The 12967-nt window shown below is 41.9% G+C and overlaps 1 protein-coding gene across 4 annotated transcripts in view; it reads right to left on the reverse strand.

The window, feature by feature from the left end:
- Nucleotides 1-12967, reverse strand: part of SBF2 (SET binding factor 2) — a 344966-nt gene that overhangs the window by 15684 nt on the left and 316315 nt on the right. For all 4 annotated transcript variants that reach the window (XM_075567087.1, XM_075567085.1, XM_075567084.1 and 1 more), the window contains 4 exons: nt 10886-11070; nt 7533-7709; nt 7339-7440; nt 6024-6209 (listed from right to left, as the gene is read on the reverse strand). In XM_075567087.1, coding sequence (XP_075423202.1) covers nt 6024-6209; nt 7339-7440; nt 7533-7709; nt 10886-11070 — 650 coding nt within the window. The remainder of the gene's footprint in view (nt 1-6023; nt 6210-7338; nt 7441-7532; nt 7710-10885; nt 11071-12967) is intronic.

Here is a 12967-nt window from a genome sequence, read left to right on the forward strand (position 1 = left end):
AGCAGAGCCAGTTCTATCAACCTCACACTGAAGAGACCCACAAGGTCGAAACAGTCTGTCTGTGAGTGGGTTTACTGGCTTTGCATCTCATCCCAGGCCAAGTTTAAATCTGTGTTTAAAGCAGCATGCATTGGCTTAAGGGTTGTTCATGTTCGTCCGGGGGAAGCAAAGGGTGCGAAACGTACGTCGGGGTTGTGTTTGTTTGCACTCCTCAGGGACACCCCATATTTTGCTGTAGACCTCTGCTGGACATTTACCTCTTGCATTTCATGCCACTTCAGGGCTCTTTTTGAGGACTTATATGCTTACAATTGAATGGTGACCTGCAAGTATATTTTGTGTTTGTTATTCACTTGTGTTTACCAACAAATTATATGCCTTATGTTTGGTGATTGGAGTGGTATTGCATTAGTAGTTATCATTACTGACAGCAGCACTTGCTTTATCCATTGTAACATCACCTAAAGAAGAGATCAGTGCATCTCGAAAGCTCGCACAAATAAAAGCGTTAAGTTAGCCACGGAACGGTATAAAGTATTTGTTTTTGATTTTATATATATATATATATATATATACACACACATACATACACACACACTATTGGTTTTTAAAGAACATTTTTAACAAATGTTATGACATTTAGATGGCAATCATTTGACACATTGCCTATCCCAGAGCTGCATCCAGGTTCTATAACATCATTCTGCAGAAGTTCCCCGTTATACTACATACTGTAGAATAGAGTCGCTTTATTGGTTAGAATTTACCACAAAAGGTCAAACATTCCGGTAACGACATCCCTAACCAAATTAGTCTTTGGGCAACATAAAATCGCCCAGATGTTCTTCTTAAAAAACCCCCAATGATCTTACATTAATAAATCAGCTGACACCTGGAAATTCTGGCATAAACAAGTTTTTATAAGCTGTTCAGTTTTATTTTGGGAATGACTGCTTCAGAGATTTTCTTTTTAAGGCACGTTAAACTAAAAGCAAGTGTATGAATATGGGTGCTGGTTTATTAGAGGCTCCCAGGGCAGCGTATCGGAGCGATGAATAGAGTGGACAACAATTGTCACTGTTTGACTTGTCATTGTGTTCAATTTTGTGGACTAATTTTTCACCAAATCGGTTGAGAATAAACAGTAATCCTTCGGAAATCTTGGGTTAGCCATCAATTATTTAGCTTTGAACAAAGTCACAGTATGGTCTTAAAATGTACTTTCCAACGCAGCGCCCTATGCACAGTCACTTTAAATATCATGACCCGTGGTACTTCCTTGTACCACACTAGCACTGGCACGCTGCACATGTCCCATCATCCCTCATCCAGAATATTGTTTAGAGCAAAGGTTCCCAACTCCAGTCCTCAAGGACCACTAACAGTGCAGTCTTTTTTTTTTTTTTTTTTTAAGGCTATCCTCTCATTAGCACAGGTGGCCCAATCTGCACCTGTTCTCAAGCAGGGGTATCCGTAAAACCTGTACCATTAGTGGTCCTCGAGGACTGGATATGGGAACCTTTGGTTTAGAGGTCTCCTGGGTGCCTCTGGTCAGTGGTTAGGCTGAGACGGGTCTGGTTTCTGCAGCAGGCAATTCTGCGTTCAGTTCTCTAGTGCAGGAGTGGCCAACTCCAGCCTTCAAGGGCCAACAGGTCATGCATTCAGGATATCACTGCTTCAGCACAGGTGGCTCAATCATTGACCGAGCCACTGATTGATTGAACCACCTGTGCTGAAGCAGGGAAAACCTGTCCTGTTGGTGGCCACCCCATCTCTAGTATAAAGGGACTAGAGATGCTCCTAATCTATAACACAACAACGGACTCTACACATACTCACGATGCTGTTACAAGAACCCTACCACTGTTATATCAATTATAATCTGCTTCCTCTTTTCCTTTAATATCTGTTATAACTTCCCATTCAAATTTGTAACAACTACAAGGTTATTCTCCACATCGGTCTTCCCTTCCACATATACTGTATTTGCTCTAATCTCTTATGTCCCTCTATTGTGTGGGAACAATCAAGCAGTCACTAATTACACACGTAGATGGTTATTTCCATGCACTGGCAGGCTCGGATTTCTCTGCCAAGGTTGTATCCCGCGGCACTTAAATCTCACTTGAGATGTTATTAATCGTTTTGGCTCCAGAAAATGATTAATGATCTGTATTATATCCAAATGAAACATAGTTTGGATAAGACGGAGATACAAAGGACAATGCCACAGTGTCCACTTACAGATTTGCCAATTATAAGTGGAAGGCAAACAATGACATCAATCTGGAACGGTTAGGGCTAACACAAAGTAATGTCAGGCATCTGGATGACATCCTTTTAATCACTGAACCCAAGATTGTCTTATTTTGTTAACACGGTGCAAAAGGATTCATGAGACCTACATTTATATAGAAAGAAAAATGTACCATTGCTCTATATCACAGATGGGCAACTCCAGTCCTCAAGGGCCACCAACAGGTCAGCTTTTCAGGATATCCCTGCTTCAGCTCAGGTGGCTCAATCAGTAGCTTTGACTGAGCCACTGATTGAGCCACCTGTGCTGAAGCAGGGATATCCTGAAAAGCTGACCTGTTGGTGGCCCTTGAGGACTGGAGTTGCCAACCCCTGCTCTATATCCAGTACTCGTGATGGAACTCTACTTCAGCAGCTTTAAAGTTTATTAAAGGCTAAAGCTGTAAAATTCCAGGCATGATTGAATTCCCAGTTCTCTGATTGGTTAAAATTCCAGGCATTATTAATTCAGTAATGCCTGGAATTTTTGGCAGCTTGCCAAGTGTTTATTTCTAGCCAATTGGCTTTTCTTTTGTCAGAACAGCTCTGAGACAAGGTAGGGGATTGGTCAGGAGGCAGGAAGAGCTCTCAGACAGGGCACGGGATTGGTCAGGAGGCAGCAACCAGGCAGTAACTCCTCCCCTCCGTGAACAGAGCACCACAGACACAGCTGAGTTGAGGAGGGAGAGAGTGTGTTTGTAGCTGCAAAGTAAGTGTCTGTCTGCAGAGTTTGTTTGTAGCTGCAGTTTCTATGTATCTAGTGTGTGTTTGGCTGGCTGCTGCAGTGTGTGTGTTTGGCTGGCTGCTGCAGTGTGTGTGTCTGCTGAAGAATGTGTGTGTGTGTGTAGCTGCAGAGTGTGTGTAGCTGCAGAGTTTGTGTGTGTGTGTGTAGCTGCAGAGTTTGTGTCTGTGTGTAGCTGCAGAGTTTGTGTGTGTGTAGCTGCAGAGTGTGTGTGTGTGTAGCTGAAGAGTTTGTGTGTGTGTGTAGCTGAAGAGTTTGTGTGTGTGTAGCTGAAGAGTTTGCGTGTGTGTAGCTGAAGAGTTTGTATGTGTGTAGCTGAAGAGTTTGTATGTGTGTAGCGGCAGAGTTTGTGTGTAGCGCTGCAGTGTGTGTGGTGCTGGTGTGTTGAATGTGTGTGTAGCAGCAGTAGAGTTTGGATGTAGCTACAGTGTTTGTGTGTAGCAGCAGTTTGTGTTGTGTGTGTGTGTGTGTGTGTGTGTGTGTGTGTGTGTGTGTGTGTGTGCGCACACAGAGGGGGCGGCAGCGTGTGGATATAGATAGATGCAGTGTAAGTGTACATAGAGGTGCTTTAATGTATTTACCATTTTATGTTATTAAAAAAATCTATATAACTATACAAAAGTGTCTTATTTATGAAAAAAAAGTCTACATTTAGCCTATAATAGTAATAATCCCCTCAGAACAGGGCATTATTGGCCGCATCACCTATAATTTATCTAAAAGCAGCCGTGCCACAGACAAAGTCCCATATATACTAAGTGGTGCTGTATACTTTTGGCCCAAATCAAGTAAATTGGCTGTACGGTGCCTTACAGTGCTTAGTAAATTTAGCCCAAAATGTCAGTTCACAAAAACTGTGAAAAACAGAAATTGTAAATATATTTAATAAAGAAGGGGATCCAAACTATATGCACTTTGTGCAAAAGTCTTGATTAAGTTACATCATTACTCAGAAAATGGCACAAAACCATAGCTGTTATAATATATATATATATATATATATATATATATATAAAAATATATATATGTATATATATAAAAATATATATATGTATATATATATATATATATATATATATATATATATATATATATATATATATATATATATATATATATATATATATATATGTAGGGATGTGTCAGTTTGCTTTCTCTTCGCTGCAGCGCATCTCCAGGGGGAGAGTTGGGAGGTTCCGAGGTGGCCCGACAGCATAGGGCGCCGCCATGTTGTTGCGCAATAGTAAGGGGCACTGTCAGAGCAGAAAGAGGTCGCGCATGAGCAGTGCAAGCGCGCGGATGGCTGGCCAATAAGATAGAGGCTCAGCCAGTAACTACAACTCCCAGGAGCCTTAGCAAAGTCACCAGGGAGCGAATGGGAGCGAATGGGAGGGCCGGATTCGCGGGAGGCAGGTAAGGGAAGCGTGGGGGAGAGGCCACGCTAGTCAGAGGGCACCGGAGGAGCAAGGGAAGAGGTAGTGTGGGTGCAGGGGGTCAGTGACCCACCTGCATAGGTTAGATCTTCCACGTAGGCACAAGGATATTCCCTGGGTCACAGTAGAGTGTGGTGCAGCAGGGACGCCCTGTAGTGATAGCTACGTCAGCCCTTACTGTACAACAGATAAGGGCAAAGTGTGCGGAGCTGAGGTTGCTGCTAGTCGTCTGGGACCAGGCTGCTGAGCATCGGGAAATCGGAGAGACTGCGCTGGATCGGCGGATCCTTTTTGAAGTTGTTACCGGTCACCACAGTTACCGGAAGGTATTTACTTAAAGTGCACCAACACCGGTCAACAGGCGCTGATCCCGCCTTAGGGAACACTCTTTGGGGACACTAAGTGGAGTGGCCAAAGGACTGAGCCTATATACATAGTTACATTTACATGGACACTGTGTGGGGGCACGCGGTGACGGGACAGTGACATTTCTCCTTATGAGAGTGGCCGAGCCACTAGTGTTATAAATAAGTTACTTAATGTGTTATATGTGTTCTTGCCATGATTATGCAATAAGGGTTTATCCATACGTTACAGTAAACAGTTCCAATCATATGTGTGTTGCTATTGTTCTTACCCAGGGGTAAAAAAAAGTGACTAAAACCCACCACCATAACCTTAATAAGTGTGGTGATTACCGACTCTTATCTCATTTGAACAAATGTCAGCAACCAACCTCACACTGATGATACCCATCAAGGTTGAAACATGTCTGTGAGTGGGTTTACTGACTTTGCATCTCCCAAGCCCTTGCTTAAAAGCTGTGTCTAAAGCAGCATGCATTGGCTAAGGGCTGCTCATGTAATGTGAGCATGAGATAAAAGGTGGCACTGTGTGCTAATTTGCATGTCATTTCCCAGAATCCCTTGCTGCAGTGGAAGTGCTGTGTGCTGGGTGATAATGGTGAAAGACAGGGTTGCAGACCTGTCTAAGACATGCAAATGAATATACAGGAATATTTACAGTTGCTTTATGCTTTACTGTGGAGGGTTTTAGTCACTTTTTTTACCCACCATAACCTTAATAAATAAATATATATATATATACACACACAGTATCCACTTTATTTATATATTTACATAGTTACAGCAGAGACTGCGACTATCCTAACACAAACCTGTGGCAATCGCCAAAAAGACCCAGATACACGCTGGATACATGCCTTAAACTTGCCTTAAACTAGACCCAGCATTTCTGCATTGATTAATGGCCCATCAGATTAACAGCGGGGGTCCCTGGCAGTCCCATTCAAACATTGCTGTGTTAATCCTATGGGTCATTAGTCAATGCAGAAATGCCTTAAACTTGCCTTAAACTAGCCAGGTTACACCCAGCACATACCCAGAATGTAACCGGGCTAGTTTAAGGCAAACTTTAGAATACTCGTGGTCTCGTCTGTACATATGTAGTAGATAAGGTTGAAAAGAGACAAATATCCATCAAGTTCCACCCATGCTAAAATGTAGACAGATCCTATAATTGCAGATATTTACCTGGTGTACACAATCCAAAAACTGCAAGAATATCGGAACAAAGCCACTGCCTTGACTGTTGAGGGAAAGATTACTGCGCTGACTGAATTTATGGCCAAAAGAAAGCCACTCCTTTTCCATCAACATACGAAAGCCTTCAAGGGTCCTGTAGAAGGGATCCCCAAGTAGCTGCACCAGAGATACAACCTATGACGGAGGAACAAATTGCACTATGAAAAATACACAAATGTCAATTTTCTGTTCTGTGTTGCACTTTAGACCAGGGGTGTGCAAACTTTTTAGTCTTGTGACCCCGTGGCATCCTTTGATGCCGCATTGCAATGGTGACGCATCGCCAGAAGCCGCCGGAGACCAGGTAAGTGAGTTACGGAGTTCTCTCGGGCGCTCCTTTGGCATTTAATTTAAATGCTTTGAGAAAGAGGGCGGAGACTCTGTAAGCACCGCCCCCACCCAGTTTGCACACCCCTGCTTTAGACTGTACCAATCTCAAAAACATCAGAGGTAAGAAATGCATAACAAGTTCATACATTGTTCACTGATATACAGTACAAATAACACAGGGATTGCATTGGGAGTCCATGTACAGATATACCCTTAATGAAAGCTGCAATCCCTTATAACCAATTGTTTTTGTCAGTTTTTTACAGCTGGGGAACTGTGAGATCCTCTGTGGTGAACCGCACTATTACCAGCTCCCGGAAGCCCCCCGTCTCCGAGATACTTACCGCTGTACTTACCTGCATTACTTCCTGGTTTTTTTTTCTACAGGAGATTTAAATGTCTGTCCAATAGGAAGACACAACCGGTACTGTTGTGGCTTCCTGTTGGCCTGATATTTGGCAGCCTCTTTATTTCCCCCTGGAAGGAAATTTAAACCTGATCTCAGGAACCTGCAGGGGGGGGTGAAAATATCGTGGTTCCAGGGGACCTGCCCCCCAAAATAGGGGGCAAAAAACTAAGTTGGGGACATTGCGGCTTAAACCTTTTGAATGCTGTAGGAGCCAGAGTTACCGATGACGGAGCGGGCAGAGACATCTCCCTTCCATTTCTCTATGGAGCGTAGTACGCCATCTGCCCTAAAACGAGCAGGATATCTGGACGTAGCTGCTACGTCATGGGATCTCCTGAGTGCTAGACCTTGTGATGCAGTAGCTTCGTCCTGGGGCACTCAAAGTTTTAATATTAAAACCATGGATCAGTGACTTGTCCTCACATCCCAAATCACAATAAAAGCCTGTAATCGTCCCTGCAGAAAATAACGCGGCGTCATCGGAAAAAAAATCAAAACCCCTTGGCATTACTTCTAGCAGTTTACCTGGGTGGTAATATCCCAACCGTCTTCCAAGCAAACCATTACCGAGGATCCACTTTCCAGAAGCTCTGACATGATCACAGACAGCTGCATTATCCTGTGAATCTGCACAAACAAAAAAGGTGACCAAATAGCTCTCCTGTGGCAAAGGTGTGAACACTCGCTTCTCCATTTGAGCATTATTAATGTGGACTCACCTGCAAAAACCACTCGGAGTCTCCCAGTGCCTTATGAAACATTAATTCAGAGTCAGTAGGGATTGTGCTCGGAACACAGGCTCGCATCAGCTTTTTAAAACTAGTCTTCACTTGCCGTATGTCACCGAACTCCACAGGAACAAATTCACAATTCAATGCAAAGTCGAGCTTGAATCCCTGCAGGAAGACAGAAGACAACAGTTGTCACAACGCAAAAAGCATGAAAACGTGGCAGTTCAGCTACAGTAAAGCTACACGTCTGATTATAAAAGCATTAATCTTGATAAAGTAAAACCCTAAAGATCCTTAACAGTTGATTTCATGTCCATGGACAGGTCTAATCTCCAAGGGAGTTTTTACGATTGACTCATTTGGGGAATGTTAAAGAGGCAATAATAAACTCATCACTGCCCTACAAGTGACAATTATTTCATATGTTAAGGCACGGAAACAAGAAAGTATAACGCCACCTATTATGGATAGAGGTTTGACAGCGGCACCCATCATATTGCACATAAGAAATGGAGACACAAAGTTTTTGTTAAGGCAGCTAACAGGCTGTATTAATGACAAGATACATTAGAGGGTTCAACTCCCTTCAGCCAAAGTTCTGAAGATGCGCAGAGAACATTTGGATTGTAGTTAGTATGTTTCCTTTTGCTCTGATGTCCTGACTGTCGGGTTTAATTCTAACGTTATATAGGTGCCGGCTACATAAAATGATCAGACATACGTCAGCGTTTATAAGGTTTCTTTTTTTGCCATGTAATTTCTATAAAAAGCTTAAATGATTAAAAAATAATATATACATATATATGAAAAAAAAGATTTATCCTACAGAACATTTATATTAAGATGTAAACCATTGACACGACACAGACACACTGTGCACTAGTGTCACGCTATTAGGATTTAGCACAGGTATCTCCAGCCTGGCAATTGTATCCCTGTTTGTAAGAATGAATAAACTATGATAAAATGAATGTTCAGATACTGGGGAGCATGTCACCCAAAGAGACAACATGGAGGCATGCCAGAACTAAACCATGTAAACATCTGCTCAACAGCAGCCATGTAAACTCATATAAAACAATGACAATTATTCACTAAGCTGGTGCCAAGTCTCCTTCATACAGCGTGCTCCACATGCGTCAGAAAGACCTCTGGGTCAATAGTTCTGAATGGCACTGATAAAACCAAATGAACAGCGCCAGGATTAATCTAACATGATAAAGCAAGTAATTAAAGTCGCAGCTACCATGCAGAGGCACATCTGACAGCAGGGCTGAAACATCTCAACCAGAGAATTGTGCTGGTGTTGGGGTTATAGAAGATGGAGCACATTCTTCTCTAGGAATGGGAGATGAGATAGGACTGAAGCTAGACAAATAACCTTGCAGAAAGGATTTGTTAATAGGAGGAATTACTGCTGCTTTTCTTGGAATGCGACCAAATGTTAAGGAGATAGGAACAACACAAATGTCACAAGAGGAGCAACGTCCTTTAAACATTACAAGAGGCAAAAATGCAGGACAGTGATTAAGAAAATGGGTCGTGGGATTATCAAATTGTATGTTTAACTGAACAATTATAAACCCAGTACAAATATTTAGCAACTATTCAGAGAATGTATTGATTAAATCTTGAGCAGAGCTAGAGAGACACAGCAGATAACATGAAATCTTCCAAAAAGTATACATTTTAGTATATTAATCATGTGTCGAATGCTTAAAAAACCCACTAAACTCTGATGCTGAACCATGCAATAGCCATGTTTCCTTCACTAATATTGAAATGTTGGATACCACTGTATACTATATAACAGTATAACGTGGGAAAGGTTCTTTTGTGGTCTAGTTTCCCAAGTTATACTATAGGCAATCACATGCATCTAAATGGACAAAACTATTTAACGCTCTGAAAATGGCAATGCAGGATTTCATAATAATGCGACACAGGCCAGCTACAGAGACCCATAAAAAACACAAACCTTTTTCAACACAATTATTGATAATGTATGGATCTGATGTGAAGAACTGTCTGCAGTTCCCAGAAAAGTGATCACAAGGTGCAGAACACCATAGAGACAATTAGCGACAAGAAAATATAAAGTTGATACGTATACATTCTTGCATTTAGCAGAACAGGCTGCATTGCGTTTCCATTTTTATTTTCAGGAGTGAAGCAAGGGGTCTGCGGAGCTGAACTGTCTTCATTTCACCCCCGGAGACCCCTGCTTCTAGAGATACTTACCTCCGTAGATGCTGCCGATATCCCTGTGAAGTTTAAATGTCCCGGTCACGCTGGCCAATAGGAAGCCTCCACGCGGGACATTTAAAGCTGCCTTTATGTTAGGCAGATCGTTTCTGACTGCAGAGATATAACGGCACCACCTACCAAGTTAAGTATCTCTGGAAAGCAAGTATATTTATTTGCTTTATCCATTGTAACAGCGCCGGAAGAAGAGATCAGTGTATCTCGAAAGCTCGCACAAATAAAAGCATTTAGTTAGCCACAGAACTGTATAGTCTATTTGTTTTTGATTATTAAGCTCGGCTAACATGGTACAGATATATATATATACATATATATATATACATATATATATATATATATATATATATATATATATATATATATATATATATAAAACGCCATGCAGTTTGTTCTTTAAGCAAACAGATGTAATTTCAAAATACATTAATACCTTTTGTTATTTTAACAATACTACATACAGCTGAACCCCGTAATAACGCGGTCCTTGGGGCACACAGAATGAGACTGCGTTATAACCGGGATCGCGTAAATTTTGCCGCTCGAGGACTTACCGGCATCTGCATTCCTATTATTAGTAATAGGGCTCAGACACTAAGGGAGGTTATTAGGAATAGGGCTCAGATGGTAAGTGAGGTTATTATGAATGTGTGTGTCCATTAGCAATAAAGCATTGAATGTTTAAAAAAAAAGGAGATGTTAAATCGGGAGCCACGTTTAGACCACGTTATAAGCGGATCGCGCTATAACTGGGTTGAGCTGTAATACACTCATTTTATTAAACACTAAGAAATTCTCATTTGCAAATATGTCAAGTTTGAGATTCATAAAATGTGCTTCAGTTTAAAATCTGCCAGACAGCCTGGCAACACATTACTTTAACAAATATTTATCTAGCTCCTCTGGCTGTCAAGTGTTTAATGAAGACCACGCGAGAACCTGACTACAAAATAACAATCAAGGCAACAATTATGGTGCCTGGAAACAAATGTATCTAGGAGCAGTTCTTGATGGTGAAACTTTGTTAAATCACTAAAAAAATTACAAAATTAAAACACACAACAGCAAACTTTATTTACCCTTAATTGAGATTTTTCACCGAAAATGTAGAGGGCAGCTTGTCGCTTCAGAAGTTGATTCTGCAGGGTGGAATGGTCACTGTATTGGGCTCCATGATCCTTTCCAGCCAGCCGTGCACCAACATCAATAAGCGGCGTCTGTGTGGTGATTAACCGGTTGCTTGAACGAAGACTTGCCCATACACCTTGATAAAGAGTTCAGCAAAGTTACCAAAGGAATGCAGAACACACCATGGTTGTTTTATCCTCTCCACTGTTTCACCTGCTCAATGCAGAGCAAGCTCCTTCAGTAGTAATGAGGTGAAAAAGCCTTAATCTAGGCTTAGTCCACAGATGGGTGACTCCAGATTTTGAAGGGCCACCAACAGGTCAGGTTTTACGAATATCCCTGATTCAGCCCAGATGGCTCATTCAGTGGCTCAGTCGGGATATCTTTAAAACGTGACCTGTTGGTGGCCTTCCAGGCCCGAAGTTGCCAGTGCCTCGTTTATTCCCAAATTAAACTCACCTCTAAGTAAATGAGAGTATGTTGCTTTAAGTAGTGCATTGTTTAAAGACTTTATCCCAAAATAACCAGCTTAGCCAATCAAACTGTATCAAGCAAGTCAAATAGCTCTGTCACTGGTACCTGCAGTGAAGAGGTGGGATGGACAAAATGATCTCTTCATTTATACAGAACCATTCATTGCTTATTTGATAGATAATAGTATTATTTGCTTGTATAAAAACCGAGGAATATATATTTGCTTAGAGGTGAGGACATGCCCCATGGTAATTTCAGTGGTAAGTACAGAATGATGGGAACACTTTTCCAGAAGAGAACATGAAGAATGCTAACTGTCAACGCTTAAACAAATATGGATTGCAGACATATAATGGAAATTAAAAATGAAGGAAAACAACATGTCCACACTAAAGCTACAGGTCCCTTAAAGCAGCAGTCCATGAGGCTCATTTAAAAAAAACATATCTATTTTCATGGCTTTTGAAGCAATGGGTACCCCGCGGCTGAGCTGAGGCACGCCAAGCGACAGGGATCCCCAGGTTCCCGAGATATTGCCTTAAAAAATGACCTTAGATGAAACAATATGGCCACTGGGGGTCAGCCTCACTCTGGTGGCCAATAGAAAGCTGTGGCATCATCATAAGATGACACTGCAGCTTCCGATTGGGTGACACCACAGCAACCTTTGTTTTCCCTTGCAAGGACTGGCCAAAGTCATCTCGGCAATCGAAGGGTGCCCGGAGCTTCGAGTATCGTTCTGCTAGAGGACCAGCTGTCCATAAAAAGTTAAATAAATACTTTATTGTGTGTGAGGGGGGATGGGGGGGATGGGGGGGATTGCTGTTTAAAAGCAGCTCATGATGGCCCCTACACTCCATATGCCTCTAAAATGTTCCAGGGCAAGACAAAGAATACAAATGACAGTATGTCTGTCAATGTAGGCTATAATCGTCAGTAATAATCTAATTGCTAGGGTGCTTTAGAGAATAAATAAAGCAGAACCTGCTCTAAGTTCACTGGTCCTACTTCTTTTTAGTATTATTATTGTGTCACTTTAACTTCCCTGTAGCAAGCGAGGCGGTGCAGATTTAGTAGGTAGAGATAGATAAAGATTAGGAGTGAGAGAGGCATCTACTTCAAAGGCAAAATGCACTAAAATATCCCTACTTAATTTACATGTAGTCGCCATAGACCAGGGGTGGCAAACTCCAGTCCTAATGGGTCACCATGTAAAGAAGAGAGTTTGTAGTGGTATCGGCGCTCAAGCGCTGGATCCTTAACCTGTAAATGCACTTAATATTACACACAAACAGAGACACAGGGCATGAGGCTAGTGGTATATGATCAACAGAAACAGCAAGTGTAACTCCCAAAAAGTATAAGGTCCATGAAGAAACATAGTAACCCTGAAGGTAAGAGCTAGTGGGCTTGAACCCACCCCTCAAAACCTCGTTGGGATAGTCCCTGGACCACTATTATAATACGAGATTCACTTCATACTGTATATATAAGTATACTCACATTTGTGAGGTACCTCTGTCCTGTGCCTCCAGTTTGGGCGTACTGCCAGTTATTGG

Source organism: Ascaphus truei, chromosome 12 (assembly GCF_040206685.1).
Source record: "Ascaphus truei isolate aAscTru1 chromosome 12, aAscTru1.hap1, whole genome shotgun sequence".
Lineage (NCBI taxonomy): Eukaryota > Metazoa > Chordata > Amphibia > Anura > Ascaphidae > Ascaphus > Ascaphus truei.